This window comes from Chionomys nivalis, chromosome 2, assembly GCF_950005125.1.
Source record: "Chionomys nivalis chromosome 2, mChiNiv1.1, whole genome shotgun sequence".
NCBI classification, from domain to species: Eukaryota; Metazoa; Chordata; class Mammalia; order Rodentia; family Cricetidae; genus Chionomys; species Chionomys nivalis.
The window spans coordinates 124,771,469-124,797,549 of record NC_080087.1 but is presented as its reverse complement, the minus strand read 5'-3'; the positions used below and the strand labels follow the sequence as shown (position 1 = coordinate 124,797,549).

At 43.4% G+C, this 26,081-nt stretch overlaps 1 protein-coding gene across 1 annotated transcript; it reads left to right on the top strand.

The window, feature by feature from the left end:
- The first annotated feature begins 4 nt into the window (after positions 1-4).
- On the top strand, positions 5-26,081 carry Atic (5-aminoimidazole-4-carboxamide ribonucleotide formyltransferase/IMP cyclohydrolase). The gene is made up of 16 exons (XM_057762906.1): positions 5-117; positions 335-461; positions 2,707-2,783; positions 5,536-5,602; positions 8,978-9,066; positions 9,442-9,593; positions 9,886-10,042; positions 13,986-14,111; positions 15,810-15,917; positions 16,660-16,745; positions 17,817-17,906; positions 19,564-19,692; positions 21,304-21,396; positions 23,318-23,500; positions 24,547-24,702; positions 25,240-26,081. The coding sequence occupies exons 1-16, from the start codon at positions 99-101 to the stop codon at positions 25,357-25,359; spliced, it is 1,779 nt and encodes a 592-aa protein (XP_057618889.1). The 5' UTR covers positions 5-98; the 3' UTR covers positions 25,360-26,081.

The following is a 26,081-nucleotide window of genomic DNA, read 5'->3' as shown; positions in this document are numbered from 1 at the left end:
CCGCCCCGCCCACCGCTTCCTGAACCCGCGGGGTCCGGCCTGCTTGAGTCTGCACGTGGCCTGTCCGTCTTCTTACTCCGCGACCTAGAGCAGCAGCCATGGCTCCAAGTCAGCTCGGTGAGGCCCTCGCGGAGCATGGCCGGGTCCCGCCTGCCCCAAGCCCGGCCACCCGCCCGAGCAGCACGCGGCTGGCCGAGCCGGGGAAGCCCCGGGGCCGGGCCTGCCGACTGTGTCCGGGTGCTGGGCCTGGGCCTGCAGTCGCAGGTCCCCTCCCCAGACCCGGGATAACGCCGTGCCAAAGCACGCGAATAATGAGAAATGCCTTCTGTTTCAGCTCTGTTCAGTGTGTCTGACAAAACTGGCTTAGTGGAATTTGCCCGAAACCTCGCATCTCTTGGTTTGAGTCTAGTCGCTTCCGGAGGCACGGCAAAAGCGCTCAGGGATGCTGGCCTGGCAGTCAGGTAAGGAAGTACGTAATTTTAAAGGTAAATCCAGGGAGAAAAACGTGACCATGTTAACTCGGAAGAGATGGCAATCAGACACTGAGAAAAATAACCTTTTATTCCTAATAACGTTATGAGGCCGGCCCAATCTTACTCTGTGGAAGAGGAACCTCCAGGTAACAGCCTAACAAACAGTAAGGGGTAGAAGTTGGGGTAGAACTAGAGAGATTTGATTTTTTTAGAACCCTAACACTCAGCCACTGTTTAAGCAAGCAAGCAAATTAAGTTAGGTAAACCATTTGTTATGCAGAATAAACACGAATTCTCAGTTTCCAAGGCCTGGCTTTAACTTAGTTAAGAGGTACAGATGCTTCTTCCATTAGCATCTTCAAAGTACAAGTCATTGGCTCACTCACAAGCTCCTTACCACCTGACTGGTAAGTGGGAAGGGATTGATTGACAAGAGGTGTCAGGAGATGATCCCGAAAGGCTGGAAGATAGAAAAGGGAAAAAAAAAAAAATCTCAGGATAGGAAGTTCAGAAGAAGGACATACCACTGGGATAAATTTCAGATAGAAAATAAAAGATCTCTCTGTCTTTGTTGCCATAAATACTCGGCCTATGGATAATTCTGTAGAGATCTATTATCCACCTCTTCACTGTGAGCAGTGCATAACCTCTGTAGATCTGACTGCTTCAGACTGCAAGAATGTCTTTGCTTATTAAATACGTATTTCCTCAGTATCTTTTGGCATCTTGTCTCTTGAGATTCTCATGAGAGGCAAGAGCATCAGGGACAGCAGACAGTAAGGTTGTTGCGAGGTGCAGTTGAGTTCTTTGGGCCAAGTTGATGTCCACCATTGTTGCTGTTGCATTTCAGATGAATCAGAATTTTGAAGTATAAGGAGTTCTTACGTCACGTGTCACCTAGTTTAAAGGTTTGTCAGATGGTCACTCCTGTTTCCATGCCACTGCCCAAGCCCTACTTGCCCGCATTGTGCCATAGCTTTTTGATTCTTACTCTTTTTTTTTTTTTAAGATTTATTTATTTATTACGTATACAGTGTTCTGTCTGCATGTATACCTGTAGGGCAGAAGAGGGCTTCAGATCTCATTATGGATGGTTGTGAGCTACCATGTGGTTGCTGGGAATTGAACTCAGGACCCCTGGAAGAGCAGCCAGTGCTCTTAACCACTGAGCCATCTTTCCAGTCCCTTGTCTTATTCTTTTAGTGGTATTGAGGATTGACCTCAGTATCTTGCCCTGTCAGCTACAACAGTGAAATTACAGGCTCCACATTTAGACTCCAGATTTTAAAATAAGTTTTATTGCAGCTAGGTGGTGGTGGGCATACCTTTAATCCCAGCACTGGCGAGGCATAGACAGGCGGATCTCTGTGAGTTCAAGGCAGAGCAAGTTCCAGGACAGGCTTCAAACCTATAGAGAAACCCTGTCTCGAAAAAAAGGAAAATAAAATAATTTTATTGCATGTTTTAGTTAGTGTTGACACAGACAGGCAGGGAGAGGACACCTTGAAGCCTCTACCACATGGAGCCCAGGAATTGAATTCAAAGATTGTCAAACTCCTAGGCAGGTGCTTATCCTTTTTTTCCTTTTTTGAGATAAGTCTCTTGATGAACCAGAAACCAGTTTAGACTGGCTCACAGTGTTGCCCCAACTGACCTAGAAGTGTCCAGGTCCCGTGGTGTCAGGCTCCTGAGTGCTGGGATTTCAGGAATGTGACCATGCCAAGAGAAGACCTTCCACCCCATTAGCCACTGAATTCCCCCACCCCCTGTGCATAGTACTGAGAACTGAACCCAGAGCCCCACATAGCCAAGACAAATGCTACATGAACAATATTCCCATCTCTTGTCAATTTAAATTAGTTTTTCTCCATTTTGGTCTCTGTGTGGTTTTGTTTGTATATATAGGTTTTGTGCCCTTGAGGCAGACTTTCTACACTGAGCGATATCTCAAGTCCAAAGATATTTTTAATGTTGTTAAATTCTCTATAAATGTTTCTCAGTTGAATTTATTTCTTGATTAAAGATACTGACTAATTGATTCTCTAAAACATACAGAAAACAAAACATTTTTTGTAAAATTAGGTTTTTGAAATCTAGCATAGTGAAAAAAAAATTAAAGGTTTGATACATTGTTTAAGTTGGACTGGGGCTAGGGATTTCTGACTGAGTCTAGTAAACTTGATGGGAGAGTAGTGGAAATGATGGTTTAGTAACTTTTCATTACTCTCTGCAGAGATGTGTCAGAGCTAACAGGTTTTCCTGAAATGTTAGGGGGGCGTGTGAAAACCTTGCATCCTGCTGTCCATGCTGGTAAGTGATTGCCGCCTTCACTTTTTAACAGAACTGTTTTAGTTAGTAGCTTCAAAGAGTGTAAGCAGTAAGTCATAAGTGTTCTTCTCTTGTTTTGTGCGTTCTGTCACCTTTGCCTTCTTATTTCATATCTCAAGAATCCCTTATAATCCCTTATAACTGGCCTCACTCTAGTGCCACGGACCGGCTCAGGGGAGCCACTCAGACCGTGGGAGAAGCAGGGTCCTGGTAACAGGAAGGCACAAGTTCGGCGAATGACAGACAGACACAACACACGAGAGAGTGGTTGGAATCTGCTGCGATTTTACTGAATTCATGTCTTCATTATATAGTATTCAAACAGAGAACAAATCAGAAGGTCATGTATCATTGGTTGGCACAGTATGAGAGCTTCTTTTAGTCACATCAGCGATATTTAAGAAAAGTACATTATCAGGAACAGGTGTTAGACATAAAGCATCCTTAGAAGAGGAAATCTTGTCCTTGGGAATGTAAACCTCAGACAAGTGGTTTCATCTTATCTAAGAATAGAAAGTTCCTGTCTCATTATCACTATCATGGCCCTTTCTCTTCCCAACCCTTTATTTCATCTAGTGACCAAATATGCCTAATTAGCTCTCTGCACCTGTTGAAATATACTTTTTAGTACCTTCTTATGAAGCAGACACTATGGGGGTTGGGATCTAGCAAGCCTATCCATAAAGTTCAATGTATAATATAACAGTCTGTCCATCAATGTTAACCCATCTATTCCCTTGCTCATCATACACCCCGTGTATGACAAAGGTTCTGCTGTAGTCTTATACATTCCCATACTGTGCTTCCTTATCCCAGAGCTGTTCCTGAAGATCCTTGTCTTGTAGATATATAGAATATCATTATTTTTTTTAAATATTTATTTATTATGGATACAATATTCTGTTTGCATATATGCCTGCAGGCTAGAAGAGGACACCAGACTTCATTACAGATGGTTGTGAGCCACCATGTGGTTGCTGGGAATCGAACTCGAGTCCTTTGGAAGAGCACGCAATGCTCTTAACCGCTGAGCCATCTCTCCAGCCCCCTAGAATATCATTATTATAAAAGAGATTGTGCAAAGCCCATATCCCGCATAGCCAGCTACTCGAGAAACCTGTCTATGCCTCAGCAGTGGCTAATACCGGGCTGTCTGCCATTGACCTCTAGGAAGCCTAGTCCCATAGGACACGTAGCTTCCGACTGGTATAATGACGGATGTCATGTCACACAGATGACGCTGGAGTTGGTGTGGCACTCCAGGACGAGTTCATACTGTTTTCCTCTCTTGCTGTTGATCTTGACCTAATAATAGTTTAGCTAATCTGGACTGCAGTGTTTCTTTGTTACAGTCTGACTGTACACCTCTGCAGTAGTCCAGACTTGGAATATACTGTTAGACTGCAACTGGCTCTCAGAAGAATGTGACCTTTGTTTATTTGTCTGGCACAGAAAACCCTCTAGACTGTAATAGCAGCAAGAAGTCTATTTCTGCTGTGGTAAAACTTGTGAAGGATGGTCAGAGCTAGTGCTGGAGGTGTAGCTCAGCCTTAGCAGTTGAGCACTGACTGCTCTTGCGGAGGACCCAGGTTCAGTTTCTCGCACCTATATGACGGCTCAAAACCCCAATGTAACTCCAGTTTTAGAGAATCCAGTCCTTTTGTTTGACCTCCTTGAGTATGGGGCATGGTGTGCATTCATATAATACAGGCCAAACAATCGTGCATATAAATAAATCTGAAACAGGAAAAGGGCTGAAAAGCTAAGGATAACCAGGCAAGTCATGACCTATTACTTATGAAATGTAGATTTGAAAGACTGGCAGAGGTTATGTAAACATTCCTTTTACAGTTTCTTGGGGTTTGGAATTGTGTTTGTTTTGCATAAGAAAAAGCATTAGATTTTGTAGGGATAAGCCCCACCCATTGGGGGCGTGTTCGCCTGGGGCTAATGTTTACTGATAAATCTGCCAGGCGTGATCCCAGCAGCCCTTTTTCGCTCTGCTTTTCCTGTTCTCCACGGGAACCTGTGGTTCTGTAAGTCTATTTCCCTATTAAAGCTGTATATATTTTTATAATCTGTCTGCATTCATTTACGTCATCACAAGATTTCTTTTGTTTTTTGAGACAGTCACTGTGAGGCAAGTCTAATCTAGACTCCACCCTAGTCCGTGCTAGTCTGGAGCTCTTGGCGCAGTGCTGGGATCACAGGTTTGGGCCACTAGACCCGGTGGGATTTAAGTATTGAGGAAACAGGTGTTCTGTTGTTGTTTGCTTTGGTCTTGCTGTGTAGCCCAGGCTTGCTATCAAACCTGCTATCCTCCTGCCCTGACCTGCTTGCTTAGAAGTACAGACCTGGACCACTGGTGTCTATTGTTAAATATCTTAATATTTTCTTTCAAAACTCTTCAACCGTGTATAATGTTCTTTAAGAATATTACACAGGTATGTAATAAGTAGAAGGCTGATGGGAGGGTCATTTGATCCCAGGAGTATAAGACCAGCCTGGGCAATAAAGTGAGGCCCTGTCTTTGGTATAGGGTACACACCTTTCATTCTAGTACTTGGGAGGCAGAGGCAGGTGGATCTCTGAGTTTGAGGTCAGCCTGGTCTACCGAGTGAGAGACCCTGTCTCAGAAAAAATAAGAATACTAGAGGGTTTACCTTGTGGGACTACACAGTGTAAGCTACCTGAGTTTCTGACCTTACTCTGTTCTTCCACTTTATTACGTTAGGAATCTTGGCACGAAATAGTCCAGAAGATACTGCTGACATGGCCAGACTTGATTTCAACCTTATAAGGTAAAAAGTTTGAAGCTGAATTTCGAGTGAGCTAAAGAACTCAGATAAGTGCTAAACATGATGTCTCCTGTCCTCACTGTGTGAGTGGTCTTCTCCTGTGCTCACAGTATAAACACTTTGTGCATTGTCTGTGTATGTATGAGCATTTTAATTTTACTAAATCAATGTTTCCAAACTATATAATTTAAGTTGAAATAACCTATGCTTTGTTGTTATTGTGCATTTGAAGCAAACATCCCACCACTAAATTAGACCATAGCCACACAATCTTTGCCTTTCAAAAGTTAAGATTTAAACATCCACGGTTGCTTTATTGAGGTTTGGTTTGTGTGCTACACAGTTCAACCTATTAGAAGGATGCAATCCAGTGGTCTTAAGTATATTCAAAAGAAGTGGTGAAATCATCACCATATTCATTGTTAGAACGCTCTTGTCTCCCGCCTACATCTGTACCTCCCACCAACACCCCCTGCGCTTAGTGGTGTTCAGTCTCACTTGGTTGCCGATTTCTCATGGTTCTCCAGTTCTGTGAGTTGTTTCTTGCTCAGTGGTGTCTCATTCGACCATCACAGTTTTGCTTTAATGATGTCCAGTTTCGCCGGGCGGTGGTGGCGCACTTGGGAGGCAGAGGCAGAGGCAGAGGCAGGCGGATCTCTGTGAGTTCGAGACCAGCCTGGTCTACAAGAGCTAGTTCCAGGACAGGCTCCAAAACCACAGAGAAACCCTGTCTCAAAACCAAAAAAAAAAAAAAAATGATGTCCAGTTTCTTTTAGACCTTGTGCCTTTGCTGTCATACCTAAGACTCTTCATTATGGTGATGAGGTTTTTTTTGTTTTGTTTTGTTTTTTTTTTTGCTTCTGATTTTGTGGTTGAGTTTGCGATTCTAGGTTTTGCTTGTTTGTATTTAGACAGAATGTCAGCTGCGTGGTTGAGACTAGCCTCTCCTGACTTAATTTACCAAATGCTGGGATTACAAGGGTGTGCCATTTTACACCCAGCCATTTTTATATACAGAGAGGTGTGAGCAGAGATCTAATTTGATGTATTTGGGACTGTCCATTGTCCCAGCATTTGTTGAAGGCTGTTCTTCCCTCCACGTGGTTCAGGCATCCTTGGTCTCTGTCTGTGGTTATGCCAGTGTACACTTCTATGCAAGACCTGTAGTAAAATCTAAAGTAGAGAGCTATGGGTTTTCCCGCTCTGTTTGAGCCATTCAGGGACCCCTGCATTCTCCCTAGAGTTTAGGGTTGCTGTGCAACACTTGTAGGAAAGGCAGTGGGACTTCTGTAGGTTCTGTGGATGGATGTGGGGGCTTACTGTCATCTTAAAATATGAGATTTCTTCCCTGTTTGAGAAACATTGCCTTTCTTTAGTTCCTTTCAACATTGTTTTGTACTTTACAGTATGTCAGTCTGGTACTTTTGTAATTTTATTCTTTAATCTTTGACTTGCTTTAGTGCTGTCTTTAATGCATTGTTTTCTTAATTTCCTGTCCTGATTGTTGTTTGCTAACGTGTATTATTACAGTTGATTTTTGTATATTGATCATAAGACCTGCGGCCTTCATTTATTAAAGTTGATGGGTTTTCTCCTTAACAGCTGAGGATTTTCTCTTTGTATAAAATAAGCATCATCTTACACGGAGTCAACCCTGATGCCTTTCCTTTAATTTTCTTTATACATTTCTGTGGCTAAAATGTGACAAAATATTGAATAGAAATAGGTTAAGAATGAATATTCTTATTTATGAATCTTAGGAGAAAAATATTGGTTAGGCTATCAAAAACCTTGATACTAGATTTTTACTGCATTTTATCATGTTGAGCTGTTTCTACAATGCCGAATTTATTAATGTCTTTTTCTTAAAAAAAATTATGGATAGTTGTTGAATTGTTTTAAACATTCTGTGCCCTGAAGTAATCTTGTGGCTTTTGTCTTCTGTTAACCTTACATTAATTTTTTTTCTAAAGATCTTAGTTTATTTATGAGGCACACATGCTGTAGTGGCTTGTAGAAGTCTGAAGATCGCCCACAGGAGTTGATTCTCTCTTAGCATGTGGGTTCTAGATATCAAACTCAGGTCATAGTCTTGGCAGCAAGCACCTATTTTACTGAGCCATCATACCAGCCCCTAGTTAACTTTTAGGTGGTAAGGTAACTCTGCCTTGACCCCAAAAGAAAAAAAAAAAACAAAATAACAAAAACCTGCATTCATATGATACAAGGAATGAACAGACCGGTTGAAGGATTATGGACTACATTCTTAGTTAAACATTCTGTTGCCACAAGACAAGTAATACTCACACCCAATCTCCCTATCTGAGTAGGAACCTAGTTGTAACGTTAGATTTTTGTTTGAGATAGAAAGAGATCTACTTCTTAATACCTAAAATACCAGGTCTGGCTATTAGTCACACCTGTTGACAATAACCTAAAGAGAGCAGAACTCTCTGATCTGTTTGTTATTGGAACTGTTGACAGCCACCTTGAAGGAACAGAAGTAAGTTCCAATGCGCCCATACCAATGGGCTCTGCCAACAGTTCTCCTTCCTTTGGTCTTCACCAGCTGGGCTCCTACTGCGGTCCTGAGGTGGACCACTGTGTATTGACCTTCATGTTAGACCACACTTACGACCCTTTGAATGCTGAAGTTGTTTCCATCGTGTACACAATCTGCTGGGGAAATGGTGTAAATGTGAATATCCTAGGTAAACATCACAGTCTAAAATGAGGCTTTCTATACTCTTAGAATTTTGATTCTTCTTAAAATGTTTTGTTTTGAGGTGGGAGTTAATGCATCCAGGGTGACCTAAAACTCTATTGTCTTCTGAGCATTGAAATTACTATCATTCCCAGCCAAAACACAAATTTTGAAATTTGAAGGGCTTAATAGTTAGCTAAGGCCAGGCAAGCATCAAGCTTGCAGGCTGGTCTGGACGACATTAACGCTATCCAGAGTGTGTGCTGATTCTATGTTCTGCAAGTGTGGAGCCTCCAGACCTCTTTTCTATATAACTTCTAAGGGTTTCAAGATGTTGGGGCTGGACAGGTGGCTCAGTGGTTAAGAACACTTAGCTTGGTTCCAGTACCCACGTGGTCCACACAACAGTTTGTGACTAGTTCTTGGGAGTCTGATGTCCAGTGACCTCCAGGGCACTGCATGTATGATGAGTACATAAACACATGCAAACAAATCCTTGTAAACATAAAGTCAATCTTTAAGAAAGGAATTTGAAAATGTCAGGCCTACGGTTTATGTTTTAGATCTTCATGGGGCTTGATCATCATGTTTTTAGTAACTTGCTTTATTCCTAGCAAGCTGTAAGTGACAAAGCTTGAACTTCCCAGTGACAGCTAGCTCTCCTTGGTTGTCAGGGTCGTTGCCTGTAACCTGTACCCCTTCGTGAAGACGGTGGCTTCTCCGGATGTAACTGTTGAGGCAGCTGTTGAGCAAATTGATATTGGTAAGTTGGGATAAACCTTTCAGAATTGATGAGGGTGGAGGTTAAATTCTCTTTGAGATTTTGTTTTTCTTTTCATTATTGAGTATTCATGGTTTTGTTTCATGTTGAGACAGGGATTTGCTGCGTTATCCAAGCTGGCCTCTAACTTGTGATCCTCCTGTCTCAGTCTCCAAAGTGCACAGATTCTCATGGTGTGTCACTCCATCTGGCTTAGAAAATATTAAACTATAAACTAATTATTTTGTGTATTATTCATATGGGCTATTTCCCCCTATTTTTTTAAGTCAGAAATTAAGGTCTTGTGCGCAGTGACTGGAGAGCTCATGAACTGAAAGCAAAATGCCGAAGAAAAATAATGTATTTTGTTCTTCAAAGGCGGAGTGACGCTACTGAGAGCCGCAGCCAAAAACCATGCTCGAGTGACAGTTGTCTGTGAGCCAGAGGACTATGTGGCAGTGGCTGCAGAGATGCAGGGCTCTGATAGTAAGGACACCTCCCTGGAGACCAGGCGCCACTTGGCCTTGAAGGTGGGGTGCGTTTCTGTAATCCTGTCAAACAATGTCTGTCTTACCAGTGTGCCAGTTCAAGCAGTATGCAGTTCTCCTAAATGTCAGCTTTCTGCACTCTGCCTGGGACTTTGGTCCTTTTGTTATACACAGAGAGGTCAAAAATTAGGAGTGCTCTGTCAGATTCAAAGGCAGAAAGGTTAGCTGTATTATTTTTAGGTTTATTTGGGGTAGGTCGTGAGTGTAAGGCTATGTACCTAAAAGCGTCCTTGGGAAGTGTTCCTAATATCTCACGAAATGCAACTTTTTATAGGCATTCACTCATACTGCACAATATGATGAAGCAATTTCAGATTACTTCAGAAAGCAGTACAGTAAAGGAATTTCCCAGATGCCCTTGCGGTATGGGATGAACCCCCATCAGACTCCTGCCCAGCTGTATACACTGAAACCCAAGCTTCCCATCACAGGTAAAGTATAAGGAGTGTGTGCTGCGTCTAGACACCTGGTTTTCTCTGTGTTGTGTCTGAAGTTACTCCCATTCAGAAAATAAACTAAATTACTTAATACCTCATTTTATAACCATCCCAAATCGAGGCTCAGCTGGACTGCACACGAGGTGTCAGAATGGCACATCTTGCGCTGCCTGGCAAACCATACGTCTTGGCTGCTACACAAAGCTGAAGTTGGAGATACAGTTTTGGGGATATTGATGTTTTGGAAGACTTGAGATTAGGTGGGACTCCTGGGATTTCCCAAAAGAGGGCCCACCAGACCAATTCTGTGGCACCTCTGTAATTGGTAGTTCAAGCAGTGGAGAAAGCACTAGGGAGAAACTTGTGTATTACAGTGGTCAGGAGCCACTGTCTGTTTGGCAAATGTTACAAGAAGTGATTTCCTTGATGGCCTAAAAGGCCACCTTTAGTGGGCCAGAATAGAAGTGTGACCTGTGTGCTCGCTCATTCAGGGGCAAAGGCACTTGTTACGCTAGCCTGGTGGCTGCAGTTAGTCCCGGGTCAGAATTGTCTTCTAGCACCACACTTAGGCTTCTACGTCCCCACACACATACACATGCAATAAAGTCAGTAATTTTAATTTAAAAATAAAGGGGGGGGGCTGGAGAGATGGCTCAGTGGTTAAGAGCATTGCCTGCTCTTCCAAAGGTCCTGAGTTCAATTCCCGGCAACCACATTTTGGCTCACAACCATCTGTAATGAGGTCTGGTGCCCTCTTCTGGCCTGCAGACATACACACAGACAGAATATTGTATACATAATAAAAAAATATTTAAAAAAAATAAAAGAAAGAAATGACAGTGAAGGATAATTCTTTGAACTGAGAATCAGAACTGTGGGTTTGTGTTGTGTGGCACTGTTCCCGGGGAAATGTCAGCATGTGTGCTCACTCCAGATAGCGAACCAGTAACAGACCAATATACAGGTACCACCAAAGCCCAGCTTAGTCAACTCCTGATTGATTACTTGCAAGAATATTGGTGAGAGGTTATTTATAGCCGCAGAAATGATGGTGATAGCCCCATCACCAAAGCCAGCCTGCATGGGTGGCAGCTCACAGTAGCTAGAATCCTGGAGCACACTGCACAGCCTGCAGCTGGAGAGTGTCCGTTCCAGGCGGCTCAGCTGGTCTGAGTCCCCCAGTAGTCCCTGCCTGGTAGATCTGGTCGGTTTCAGGGACTGTCCATGTTTGCTGTAGGAGCGACTGTTTCACCCCTTGAGACTTTTATCTAGAGAAAAATTGCTACATGAAGTTTTGTAGAATTAATGGAGGGATTTTTGGTAGTTTGTCCTGTTCCCTTGGGTGGGGATGGGGCAGAGACAGAGGCGAGCTCTGAGTGTGGAGCCCTAGCACTGTCGGAAGGCTTCAGCACACACTCAAGGCAAGCCATGCTTTATGGCCCATGTTTCCCTGTTGGGAAGCAGCAGTTCCTCCTGTTGGCTTCTTTTTTTTTTTAATATTTATTTATTCTGTATACAATGTTCTGTGTGTATGCCTGCAGGCCACCAGAAGGGGGCACCAGACCTCATTCCAGATTTTTGTGAGCCACCATGTGGTTGCTGGGAATTGAACTCAGGACCTTTGTCCAGCCCCCTGTTGGCTTCTTCTGTCACAGCCTAAGGAAAGATGAAGAGAGCTCTCCTCGTACCCCTCCCATCCAGGGAGCGCTGCATTCTGTCTGTCACTGCTCTGCACAGCCACATCTTGTACCTAATGATACCAAAGTCCCTCAGTTGCCCAGAGTCTCTCAGACAATGCTGTCTACTGATGCCTCAGTTCTGTACAATAGAGTAGTCTTAACGGTGTGCACAGCACCGACTCTTGCTTGGCCTTCCTTGCTCTGTAAAGTACTTTCATTCCCACTGACTGAGGTCTGCATCCTGTGTTACTCCGCTACTCCCTTACCTCTAGCTTTGCTCCTAGCACGGTGTGGCCTCTGCACTAGGGTCTTGGCGGTGACCCCAGCACTCAGGCTGCCTCCCCTCTGTTCTAGGGTCTTGGCGGTGACCCCCTGTACTTGGGCTGCTTGTCCTCCCCTCTACTCTTTATAGTCCTGTCTTCCTTTTTTCAGATCTCAGCACCACAGATCAGAGTAGCAGATCCTCTCCCTTTGTCACCTTACCCAGCTTTACTGGTTCTCCCATTAGGGTGACAGACAACCCCTGACAGAAACCTGTATTACATTTAAGAGTCTGCGTGTTTTGTGTTTTTATAGAATTTCTAGGGCTGGAGTGTCAGCTAAACTCCAAGAAGCTCTTATGTTCCATCCTTCGCAATGAAAATGGTTTTTATTTGTGCTGTGTGAGTCTTTATTGTTCCTTCTGTGTTTGCGTGGGTTCTTCATTCTTCCAGAATGTAAAAGTGTTGTTAGTACTTGAGGCCGAGGAGGTTCCGGGCATGCAAACAGCAGCTTCTTGCGAGATATTCATTCACAGGATTTCTCCCAAACACGTACTTATCTTTACAGCAGAAAAAAAGTATGCTGCCTTTTTATTTGGCAGTGATATATATAATTACAGTGTACGTGCCTGTTTGTCTAGAACAGAGCTGAAGCAAAGAATAAAGATGGAATTGTGTGTATATTTGATTTTTGTCTTTTGCTTTGTTTTTCTTTAGCTTTGAGACATCTCCTTATGTATTCATGGCTAGCCTGAAACTCACCAGGCTGGCCTCAAGCTAGTGACGCTCCTCCTCCTTCCTCTTGAGTGCTCCTCTTGGAGGTGTGCATACAGTGGCCGGCTTTGGTGTAACTGACTGCTCTCCTTCAGCTGGAAGTGAGGTGGTGCCTGTTTGTTTCTTCTGCTTAATAGATGAAGCAACTTGAAACATCTCTCTGTAGCTCTCTGTTATGTCTAACCAGTTATTAGTGCCTCTGAGAATATAAGTGAAGGGGAGCTAGTGTTCTGGGAAGTGTTTACACACAAGCATTCCCACACTCACCTCCCCGTATCCACTAAGCTATCCATGAAGGTGGGAGCTGAGATCGCAGTCTCTCTTCTGCTTTGCTTGCTGTGTGCCTTGTAAGGTGTCTCATGTTACAGTTTATTGCTTATCGCTGAGTTTGTTTCTTCTGTGCCTATCATCTAAGCTCCATGAGGACATGGTGTAGTTTTCTTTTGTTTGGGGAAACTTGTTTTGAGACAAGGTCCCAGAGAATGCTGGGATTACACCATTCTGCGCTGCTGCAGTTGCTGTGTCTTAGGCTGGCTTTGAACTTAGAGATCTACATACCTCTGCCTAGTGAATGTTGGGATTAAAGACCAGTACCCCCTGCCCAGCCTGCAGCTTTCACATTGCTCTAGAGGATGAAAACTCCACTATTTCTGTCGGTCTCCTGCCTTCCAGAGCACTTTAACTTGTACCATAGTTGTTGGTCTTTGGGGTTTTTGTTTGTTTTAGTTGAAAAGGTTTTTGACTTGTGATATATACCATCACTGTAGTTTCCATAAATACTTAATCTTATTCGCATGAATTTCGTAATGTCTGGTTTTGTCATTGTTGCCAAGTCTCTCTTACTATTTATTTCTAGTTTGCAGTTGCAGGGGTGGAGTCAGGGTTGGGATGCAAGTCTTTGAAGGTGACCTAAGCGTAGTTATGCTCCTTTTGTAATTGGGTTACTGCTATGCTTATAGATATCTATTTGCGTCTTGTTTACTTGGGGTGGTTCTTGAGACAGGGTCTTACTCACTATGTAGACTAGGCTGGCCTCGAACTCAGAGATCCACCTTCTTCTGTCTCCATCTGGGCCTTGCAGACTCTCGGTTCTCAGCCTTTTGGCTAAAATCACATGCAAGTTGTATAGCCTAGACATGTTATTATTATTTTTTTTTTAAGTAATGTACATACATAAGATCTTATCAAACCTGCTTGTTAATGTGTATGTGTTTCTCTGTGTAGTCCTCAATGGAGCCCCTGGATTCATAAACTTGTGTGATGCTTTGAATGCCTGGCAGCTGGTGAAGGAACTCAGAGAAGCAGTGGGCAGCCCGGCTGCGGCTTCCTTCAAGCACGTCAGCCCAGCAGGTGAGGCCCCTGCCTCAGCACGCTCTAGAGTGCTCGGTCATTTTTATTGTTGTTTCTCTCCAGTTTTTCTGATTATGGTAAGTTCTGATGCCAGGTATGTGATCTGGGAGTCTATTCGGTAGCATAGTAAGCACACGTAATCATATGGCCTTGTTAGGAGACAGAGACCCTGCAGTGTTGTTCCGAAAGTTTAGAGGTGGAGTGACATAATGTGATGGAACCAGCTGACTGCTAGTGTGCCTTAGCACACAGAGAGACTGTTCCTGTTTTTGTTGAATGAGATATTCTTTCGTTTCTACCCTCAAGTCCTTAATTCCACCATTTGGTTGTCCATGCTGTCGCAGGGTCTGTGTGCAGTCCAGCACATAATTGTTCCTAATTTACTGGGTGCTAAAGTGAAGTGAGCGAGGGAGAAGTAAATGGTACGTGACACCAAGCAGAGCAGAGTCAGGAATGCAGTGGTCCAACTTCCTGCACATGCCAGTGTGGTCAGGCTTCGCGCCTCTGCTTTCAGAGGCCAGAGAGAAAGTCCCCTGCCCCTCCCCCTGCCCCTGCACTGTGTGCTTGGTGTTTAATTACCTCGCTGAGTCGTTTCTGTTTACTTTGGCACAAGTACTAGAAAATAAACTCCATAGGTGTTTGAAAAATACAGGCTAGGTCTTTGAAAAATGCTAATTTTTAAAATTTGTTTTGTTTCCTTTTTTTGATTTTGTGGCACCAGGCATTGAAACCCTGATCTTGTACATGTTTTGCCACTAAGATACACCTCCAACTCTTTAAAAAAATATTTTGGCCGGGCGATGGTGGTGCACGCCTTTAATCCCAGCACTCGGGAGGCAGAGGCAGGCGGATCTCTGTGAGTTCGAGACCAGCCTGGTCTACAGAGCTAGTTCCAGGACAGGCTCCAAAGCCACAGAGAAACCCTGTCTCGAAAAACCAAAAAAAATAAATAAATAAAAAAATATTTTGGTGGGGCTGAGAGATGGATCAGAGGTTAAGAGCACTGACTGTTCTTCAGAGGTCCTGAGTTCAAGTCCCAGCAACCACATGGTGGCTCACAACCATCTATAATGAGATCTGGTGCCTTCTTCTGGTCTGCAGGGATCATACAGGCAGATGCTGTATACATAGTTGCTGGGAGCCGATTCGAGTGGCCGCCATTACACTTGTGAACAACTCCATATTAGGCAATGCAGTAGAACTGTGCCTCTCGCATGTGCAGTGATGATGATGTGCTTAGGGCCAATCCCGTGGCCAGGAGCATCGGCAGGCGCGCATCGGCCAATCCAGGCACGACTCGTTCCCTTGCCCCCTATATAAGCAGCCGCCGCTTGGCGCTCGGGGGCCCCTCGCTTCCGCTCTCCCTTCAACCAAGAGGCTCCAATAAAGCGTGATTTGGGAAGAATCCTCGTCTGGTGGTCGTCTTTTCCTGCTGGTCAGGGAGTTCGCCGCACATAGTTAAATAAATCTTTAAAAAAAAAAAAACTAAAAAAAAAATTGGAAAAAAAAAATTTTGGTGTCAGATTTGAAAAGTAGCAATTCGAAGTTTTAGGTTATTATTTTATGGCTTTTTAAGAGATTGTGTGTGTACGTGATGGGGTGGGGTGCTCCATCATTGCTTCTCCTTGGGGTTGGGAGTGCTCACCTGGTACCTTCCCTTCCCGTTGCTGTCGCTGACTCTACCTTCTTTCTTGGCAGGCGCTGCTGTTGGGACTCCACTTAGTGAGGATGAAGCCAGAGTCTGCATGGTCCATGACCTCTATCCAACTCTCACACCTATGGCCACTGCATATGCAAGAGCGAGAGGTCAGAGAGAGATTTTGTCAGTGGAGAGAGCAATGCTTTATCCTTGATAGAATAAGATAGTATTGCTTATAACTTGTATTATAGGATTTAGATTTGTCTTTCTTTGATTTCAATTAATACTTAAGCTGAGTATATTTTAAAAAGTGCATGTGAGTATTTTAATGTAATAAATGGAAACAATGAGATTGCTACATTTTATTTTAGATTAGGCCTTTGAATACATTTTTATTATGAAAAAATATTGTAAGTTTATTCTAACTCCTAAGTTTTGGCTTGACTTGCGTTTTACATACTCAGAAACACCAGACTCCTAGGTGCAGTGATCAGCAGATCCTGAGGGATTTTAAGACCCTGGCAGCAGTTTATCAGTTACAGCCAGAGGCAGCGGCTGTGCCTTGTGCTAAGGCCTCCAGCCTCCTGCTTCTGTGGACACACACTGTGGGGGTGGAAGCCCTCCTCCTTCACCAGCTAGTGCTGACCTACAGCCAAGTGCTAATTCGGGAGGTAAAACTAAGGAATCCCTTCTCGCTGGTTATTTGACTGATAGATTAACTCTGGGTAATAAGGTAAGCTTTTGTTTCTACGTCATACAGAATGCCCACATCGAAGTAGCAGAGTTAGGCAGGCACATGCCATAGACCATCATGTTTATGAACCGGAAACGGATCAGAGAGGAAATACTGGATTTGATCACATGGATTTTTTTTTTTAATGCAAGAAATCCCTTAACTTTCACTCACAGGAGCTGATAGAATGTCTTCATTTGGTGATTTTATTGCATTGTCTGATGTCTGTGATGTCCCTACTGCAAAAATTATCTCCAGAGAAGTGAGTAGAGGTTCAGGTATTTTGATCCCCTGTAACTGAGTAGCTTATTCCTAGGCTTCACTGAAACTGTAGCCTACAGTGATTGTAGCATGTAGGATACTCTGTTTGTAAGGGGACCACAAATAAGACTTTTTGTTGTTAATTTTGAGATTTAAGGTTCCAGGTGGATGTCTATCTTGATGGGGTTTTCATTATATGTTTAGTTCTTTTAAATTCTCTGCTGGGTGTGTATTCCCCTCCCCCCTGGGATCGAAACAGGATTTCTCTGTGTAACAATCCTGCGATCTGTAGACCAGGCTGGCTTCGAACTCACAGAGATCCATCTGCCTCTGCCTCCCGGTGGGATTAAAAGTGAACCCCACTGCCGCCCTGCTGCTGGGTGCATCTTAGTGCCAAAGTTACTATTCTGAAGGCAGAGCCATCTTGCATAATGAGAAAATAATGAACCTTGCTACAGACCCTTCGCGATCTGAACAATGAGGGCAGAGCACTTTGATGAGCTGACTTTTACCATTTAGTATGAGGTTTGCGTCCCACCATTAGTGCTGGGAGGCAGAACCAGAAGAGGTAGCTCAGTGAGGAAATCAAAGACAGTGGTCAAGAGGGATGGGGGACTGTGGCACGGTGGTGCTTATCTACTTTAGGGATTCTTTCTGACCCTAAACCTTCCCAGCCATGGGGGGCTGGCTTGCTACTCACAGTTCATGATGACACAGACATCTCTGTCTCTAGTTGCAAGATTACGGACCTGGGATCTTCTTGTTTTGTGCTCTCTTGAGCTAGGCTGGAGCATGATCCCTCTGGTGCGGGCCTCAAGCCCCCTTCATGAAGAGACTAGCATAAGAATGGGTTTTTCTTCCCGGAGGCTCATGTATTGAAGTGAATCATCCATTTGTTCTTAGCTAAAACTAAGATTAACCACAGAAAATAGGATAGCTTGGAAAACAGAGTCAGCCCTGAAGAATAATTCTCTTCATAGTTCTTGTACATTATGTAGAACAGCTAAGTGTTGCTTTATCTTACAGAGTTTTCTGATTTCTAAAAATAAAATTACATCTAATGTACTTACAGGTTTCGGATGGTATTGTTGCCCCAGGATATGAAGAGGAAGCCTTGAAAATACTTTCTAAAAAGAAAAATGGGAACTACTGTGTTCTTAAGGTCAGGGTAGTTCCACATTCGGCGGCGATTTAGTCTTCACTTTCACTTTGCCCTTTCCCCTTTCTTACAGAGACAGCTTTCCGACTTACCCTCTTTGGTGTCCTTGCCTCTATCCTTTCTCCCCCCCTTTTTTTCCTCCTGAGATTGTGTTGTTCTGTGTAGCTCAACATGACCTCAAGCTCACAGCTTTCCGAGTGCTGGGATTAGACACTCAGAGCAGCACATCAGGCTCCTCTATTCTTACTGTTTCTGAAACAGGGTTCACTGTGTATCCTTCAGCTGGCTGAGAACTCAGAGATACACCTGCCTCTGCCTCCCAGAGATACGATTAAAGGTGTTGCCACCACACCCTGCCAGACACTTTTGTTTTTAATCTTAGTAATTTTTTAATTACAGGTGGTTTGCAGGGTCTAAGATTCTTTGCCTTTTTGTGTGTGTGTTGAGGGGTGGGGGTTGAGACAGGGTTTCTCTGTGTAAACAGCCCTGACTGTCCTTGAAATCACTCTGTAGACCAGGCTGACCTCCAGTTTCAGGAGATTAGCCTGCCTCTGCCTCTCAAGTGCTGGGATTAAAGGAAGTGTGCCACCATGCCTGGCTTCTTTTTGCTTCTTACTTGTGTTCCCTGCTTCACACCCTTGCAGGCTGTCTAATATCTGTATATAGTTTACCTAAGTCCCAAGAGAAATAGAGCTGGGATACAGACTGTGTGTATTGGAGACATTGTGCTGTCCCTATAAAAAGTGGACAAGCCAGCCTAAATGACCTCGTGGGCCTGGTGTTTCTAAAGTTCCCTTCTGTGCAGTTAGATGAAAGTAGCGTCTCACATTCAGAGTGATCCTCTTCACGGGGGAGCATTTTTCAGATGCAAACTAGGATTCTTGTTTTTTTCCCACTTTGTGTTATTTTATATTTGCATCTATTTTTGCTGTGCTGAGAATTGAGCAGGGGCTCTTTGTGCATGTTAGAAACTCTACCACTGAGCCACCTCCGGGGTCTTGTTCGGTTCCTATCATGAGACAAAGTCTTGCTTAGTTGCCCAGGCTAACCTTGAGCTGATTCACTTTGTAGCCAAGGTAGGCCTTGGGCTTCAGTTCTCCTAAGTCAGCCCTCCCAGGTAGCTGGGGTAACCAGCATGTGCTACCAGGCCAGAACCTGTTTTAACTTGTAATTCAAATATTAGCTAAATTTCTGTAAGAGATCTCTAGAAAGAAAGGAAAAATAGGATGTAAATTTTGTGCCTCAGCTCGTTCTGGTGATTCTGTTTTGTATGTTTATCCAAGAAAGGAACTGAAGGAGTGGTAACCTGTGATTATCGTAACTGTTCCCATGGTGATCAGTGGCTTTGGTGCCTGGCCATTGTATTATGTCCATGCTAAATGATGTCATCACACATGTTCATGTTAAGAAAATGGATTCTTAAGAATGAAGTCTTTTGTTAGTGTTTGGTCCTGTTTTCTGTGACATGGTTTAGCTGTGTAGCTCAGGCTGTCCTGGAACTTCCTGTGACCCAGGCTGGCCTCTAACCTGAAGTCCTGCCTGATGCTTCCAGTTACTGGGATTACAAGCATACACCACCATGCCCAGCAAGAATGAAAATTTTTACGTGAAAACAATGAAGCTATGGATGTACTTGTAACTTTTATAATTTGTGCCCTAGATGGACCAGTCCTACAAACCGGATGAAAATGAAGTTCGAACACTCTTTGGTCTTCGTTTAAGTCAGAAGAGAAATAATGGTGTCATTGACAAGTCATTATTTAGCAATATTGTCACCAAGAATAAAGATGTAAGTTTTACAATATCTAAACTAAATGTAATAGCTTGTCTATCTTTGATATATATAAGCTTATCATTTATTTATTTATTTGTTTGTTTGTTTGTTTGTTTATTTATTTTGGTTTTTAGAGACAGGGTTTCTCTGTGGCTTTGGAGCCTATCCTGGAACTAGCTCTGTAGACCAGGCTGGTCTCGAACTCACAGAGATCCGCCTGCCTCTGCCTCCCGAGTGCTGGGATTAAAGGCGTGCGCCACCACCGCCCGGCAAGCTTATCATTTATTAAGGTCCGTATTTGTAATTGGTAGATGTGTACGCAGCTCGCTCATCTGAGTTGTCAGGTAAGCCTGACATCTGTGTATGTGCATACATAGAAATAAGTGTCTTCAGTCATACCTCAGAGTGCCAGGGCTGTATTGAAGGTGACTTCTAAGAGGCTAGCTTTCTGTGGACTCAGATTGTACTTGTTGGCGCAAACAAAGATGAAGGGTAGATTAATGTCCTGGAATAATAATTCTTTTAAAAATCTTCTAAAATGTCGGATTTAAAAAGTGTAAGTTCACATGCAGTTGGTGAGTTCTCTTGTACTCTCCATTCTATTCCTCTTTTAAAGAAGCTAATTGGGGTGAAGCCAAGCTTACCTTTTTGGTTATTTTTAATTGCATGTATTCATTACATACAGCCCTGTGTAGCATAAAGACAATGTTACACAGTCTTGTTGTGTGTTGACCGTATCCCCTGCCCCCCCCACACACACCTTTCATTCCTCCCTCTCTGTTTGGTCCTCCTTGTTCCCTACACAGTTTTTCTTTCATGCTACACATACTGTGCATGGTCTTAAATTTTAATCTATAAATCTAGGCATCACAAACAGAATATTTGTATTTCTGAGAGTGGCTTATTATTACTTAATATTATCCTCACGTAGGTCCATTTTTTATATAAACAGTATAACTTCATCCTTCTTTCTCTCACTTTAGTCTAGCATGGACTTGGAGCCCAGATGCTCCTGCATCAGCCTCTGGGTGCCGTTTGCTGGGGTTGCAGGCATCAAATGTTTTCTCTTTGGGTAGTCAGTACCCTTTACCTACTTAGCATAACATGTGGATCATCATCCTCTTTTCTAATCTATCAGAGGAAGTGACATTTGGGGCTATTACAGACTTACTGCTAAATGTTGGCTTAGAGTTTACAGAGCATTTTTAAATAGCTTCTTAAAATGTTCTCAGCAAAGCAAAAAGATGGTATAATTTGACTTTTCCAAAATACGTTGGCTGTGTGTGAATCACCATAGTGCATAACATATGAAATGTAATCTAAGTCTTATCTTCAGTTATTAAAGATATTATGGTTAAAAAATTGTCTTTCTAAAATAAATGCAATATTTCACAACTTGTTGCTGAACAGTCGCCATTAGTTTGAGGGTGACGCATGGGATACTGCACTCACTGTGTTAGTCACAGATACGCTAGCGTATTTCAGTCTTCAGTAAAGCATGACTCGTTCATCTGGCCGTCACCGACGGACGTGACTGCGTTACAGGCCTGTACACTGGCATGTCCGTAGCTTAAGTTAATGAGCTTTCCAAAGCCTGGTGAGACTTAAGCATCCCGTTTGTTGCAGCTGCCGGAGTCTGCCCTCAGAGACCTCATTGTGGCCACTGTCGCTGTCAAGTACACTCAGTCCAACTCCGTGTGCTACGCCAAGGATGGACAGGTAACCACGCCGTCAGCCCACCTCCCGGGCTGTTGTTGTACACTATCCCAAAGCCCATCTGTCTCAGGTACTAGGTGCTTGAAAGAGAAGACTTGCCAGATCCTCTTCCTGGTTTGTCAGTGTTTACTCAGCACCGTGGTAGACTTAAAACTAACGAGAACTAAGTAAGCAGGCCAGAGCCAATACTAAAGTTGGTTACACTGACTTTTTGCTTAGAGTGAGCTGGCTCATTTTGGATTTGTGGAACTTGTTTCTTCACACACACACACACACACACACACACACACACACACACACCCATCCCCACTGCCCCTCGCTGGTAGTATTTCCATTGACAAGGAACGGGAAAGGAAAGAATTGTGCTGCCAGTCATTGGGCTGTGTGTGCAGCCTGCAGGGATTTCTGACATGTTTTATTCATTTAATCTTCTGTAGCCTTGTGAGTCAAACCCGAGTCACAGTTGCTCTGCCACACACCACGCCCCTGCCTCCTGGGTTTTAAGAATTTGTTGAAAGAGCAGCCTACATGTGTTGAGACTTTGGATTTCAGGGTTCCCCTTTGCCTCTGCCTCCTTCATGCTTGGATTCTTAAAGAATAGTTTGAACACAGTGAAATTTATCGGTTTTAAATGTACTTTTCCTTTTCTTTTTTTAATTATGTGGTTATGTAGCCACTGCTACAGACAAGATAGATCACCCCCAACTTTTTTTTAATTAATTTTATGTGCATTGGTGTTTTGCCTGCATGTATGTCTTTGTGGGAGTATTGGGTTCCCTGGAATTGGAGTTACAGACAGGTGTGAGCTGCCATGTGGGTGCTAGAAATTGAATCCAGGTCCTCTGAAAAAGCAGTCAGTGTTCTTGACCGCTGAGCCATCTCTCCACTCCCAGATCACTCCCAAATTAAAGTAACTGAAACTGGGGCGTTTTAGCTTTAGATTTGTTCTGCTTTCAGTACAGTGTGGATCTGCAAGAAGCTATTTGCCACTTGCTTATTTTGTTTGATTTTGGTTTTGGTTTTTACTTTTTGAGACAGAGTCCCACTATATGGGACTTGCCTCACTCTGTAGACCAGGATGGCCTTGAATTCGTAGAGGCCTGCCTCTGCCTCCCAAGTGCTAGGATTAAAGGCGTGCACCACCACTCCCAGGTCCTACTTGGTTCTAAAGTAGATTTTGATTGGATTTTGTTCAACTAAAGCCCATGTTCCAGGACTATAGACTGTGCTAAGCTGTGGTATTGGTTATGTAAGTGGATTTAATACATTTTCTTACTTAAAACATATTCAGCTTGCTGTGGGTTTATTGGGACATAAAACTCCATTGTTAAGGTTAAATTGTATCAGTATTGAGCATTTATTATTAATAAATTTTTAAATTTTTGTTTGGGGAGAGGGAGGATATGGGGGATAGAATATAAGGTTGTAAACATACCCTGGCACATGTTAGATCTCAGGACAGTGTAAGGAGTTCTGTACCACTGTGACAGGGGTTGCCAAACTTGCAGGGCAGGTGCCTTTGCCTGCTGAGCCATTTAGCTAGCTCTGGTAGTGAACACCTCTTAACCATGTATCCCAGCCATGGGATGCAGCATTGATCCTGTGCATCCCAAGGGTCTTTATTAACTTGAGTGAGTCTGATTTTAATACAACCTCAGCAGCATGCTCCAGTGTGTCTTCTGGTGGTTTTACATGATTAGCTCACAGGTTACAGTTGTGATGGCTGTTCAGGCCAAAGAGATACCAGTATATGATTCAGAAGGGCCTTTCGGGACTTTTGTAGAAGGCAACTACTAAAATTATTGTTTCTAGTCACTAAATCTTGACCAGCTGTGTACACTGGTCCTTGGGCCTTGGAGCCAGCAGAGCCGTCCAGAGTGTGCGTTTCACAGCCAGTGTCCCTAAAGGAAGTGCCTGTTCTTAGGTTATCGGCATCGGAGCAGGACAGCAGTCTCGGATACACTGCACACGCCTTGCGGGTGATAAGGCAGACTCATGGTGGCTCCGACACCATCCACGAGTGCTTTCCATGAAGTTTAAAACCGGGGTGAAGAGAGCGGAAATCTCTAATGCCATTGATCAGTATGTGACGGGCACCATTGGTGAGGTATGGGCTGATTGAGTTCCTGGTGGGCTTTGTGGGTTCATTCACTGTTTGGGACAGACTTTCATGGTATTACTACAGAAAGACTTTCTAGAAATCCTGGATTGTCTGAAATCGTTATCATCTGTACTGCTGCACCCTTCTGAAACCACAAGCCTCTGCTTCTTGGGTTATGAATATTAGATTAGTTTTGTATGCTCGTGCTTCTCCTGCAGGCTATAATATTGCCATTGCGAGGACTGTTTTCCACCCATCTCCTGGTGTCAACAGAGGCCGTATTGTGTATTAGACTTGAACTGTCATTGTCTTGATAGCTGGGCACCAGGGGCTCTCTTCTACCCTACAGAGGCCAGTAGCAACTTAGTGTGGCTTGGTACCTTTTTTGTTTTCAACAAGAATGTTCTCAAGGCACCGTCTCCTTATTATGTCTGCTTTTTTTTTTTTTTTTTTTTTTTAAAGTTTTGTTTGAGATGAGGTCTTCTCTCTAGTGCAGGCTGACCTGGAACTCAGCTCCTAGTGCCAGGATTACAGGCATGTTCTGCCTCAGTTTAGTGAAGGCCTTGCTTCTTAATCCCTTTGCACTGGGGGTTAATTGCAGTATAAACTTTAGAGTAAAGTAACACAAACATCCAAGCAGTAGTGAATACCATGAATTGTGTTTTGATTTGCTTATGCTGACTTTATACGTGTAGTTTATCTGTACAGACATCAGTTATCATCTGCTCCTTAATTGGAGATGAAGGGCCATTTTAAATGTTTTGGTGCATGTATAAACTTAGAGGTTTAGGTTTAACTTAGAGATTTGGGAACATGGTAGGTTTGGGATAAACTGAGTTACAAAAGTAAGGTATAATCTCTTTTTAATCTATAATTACCTTTGCTTTATGAATATGTTTTTAAACATCAAAGAGCTTCTGCAAATAGGAACTTGAGTTTGTTGTTGTTTAGTGAGCAGTCATAGGAAAACGCCCAATTGGATTCTGTCGTTCTGCTTTCCACTGGACACAGCTAATGGTAATGCTGAGCTCGCCTTGCTCCCGGCTCCCTAGGGAGAAGACCTGCTGAAGTGGAAGGCACTGTTCGAGGAAGTCCCCGAGTTACTCACTGAGGCAGAGAAAAAGGAATGGGTCGACAAACTGAGAGATGTTTCTGTCAGCTCCGATGCCTTCTTTCCTTTCAGGGATAATGTAGACCGAGCTAAAAGGGTAAGTGAGAATCAGTGTGTGTTGGGGACACAGAATTTTAGAAGCCATTTCAGACATCTACCTTTGAGGCTGGGGGTGTAGCATAGAACGCCTGGTCTCTCAGGGTCAGTCCCAGCACCACAAAGTTGTGATTCTGATGTTTTAAGTTAGAGCTGCATATTAAAGCTCTTGATTTGATATAAATGGAGAATTATTTCACTTTTCTGTGTGATATAAGCATAACCCAAATTCTGTTGCTTTGTATGAATATGTCATTGTTAGTTATGCTTTTTTTTAAAGGATATATTTGTTTTTATTTATAATCAAATTTTATAATATAGAATTGATTGTTTTGACTGCCTTTATATATGTGTGTGTGCCTGCTTGAAGAAGCCCTGGAACTGTAGTTACAGGTGATTGTTTTTTTGAAGAGTACTCTGCTGAACCATCTCTTCTACCCCTGGCTTCTGCTTTTTAGAGAGGAATTTTGTTTTTTGCTAGGTATGCATGGCGTTGTGTTTTGAAAATCAACATTGGTTTTGGGGTTTTCTTCTGCAGAGTGGTGTGGCCTACATTGTTGCACCATCTGGATCTGCTGCAGACAAGGTTGTGATCGAGGCATGCGATGAACTGGGGATCGTCTTGGCTCACACGGATCTCCGGCTCTTCCACCACTGATCTTAGTTTCTGTCATTTCCTAGTTTGCTTATGTGCAGTAAATAAGTGTGGGATTTTAAAGGTTCCTCTTGTAAACAGTGGGTCGTTTGCATCTTAATAATTGGATCTATGGTTTTAGATTCGTTGGGTCTTATCTGAAAGGTATAGACTTCTAGCCCAAGTCACCACATACAGAGGTTTGTGTGTACAGAACCTAAAAGCATCCCTCCTTGGAGCTCAGCTTTCGATATGGTCTTTTATAAGCCGTAGAAGCCAAGCTGCCTTATGATGACACATCCCCGCTGGGAATTGCTCTCCGCAGGGCTCTTCATCATGCCCCTGAGAAGCTTGACTGTTTGCCGTCTTGACAAACAGCCAGTTATCCCCTGGGAACTGATCCTTAGCGGGATCTGGACAATGCTGATGCTACTCTTAGGTGAAGTGTTGCCCTTATTTTGGCACCCGTGATCTTCTCTCCAGGTCTGTTTAAAACCTGTATTAGCAATTTAGTAACTTGTGTTACCTACAAATGGACCCAATGTTCTTAGAGTTTTTACTCACAGTGATTATGTTTGGGGTGGGAGGCAGGTGACAATGCCTCCCTGTGCCTAGCGGGTCATAACTGGATCTGTGATCTTGACTGTTCACCTGGAAGATGCCTATGGTCAGCTGTAACCTTCGGTCAGGGAGCCTCAGTCCTGCCTTCTTTCCACTCCTTTCCTAAATAAAAAATGCAGAAGCTT

Coding starts and splice junctions, on each gene's coding strand:
- Atic (XM_057762906.1), top strand. Junction 23,501..24,546: donor TGACGGGCACCATTGGTGAG/GTATGGGCTGAT, acceptor CCGGCTCCCTAG/GGAGAAGACCTGCTGAAGTG. Junction 24,703..25,239: donor ATGTAGACCGAGCTAAAAGG/GTAAGTGAGAAT, acceptor TTTCTTCTGCAG/AGTGGTGTGGCCTACATTGT.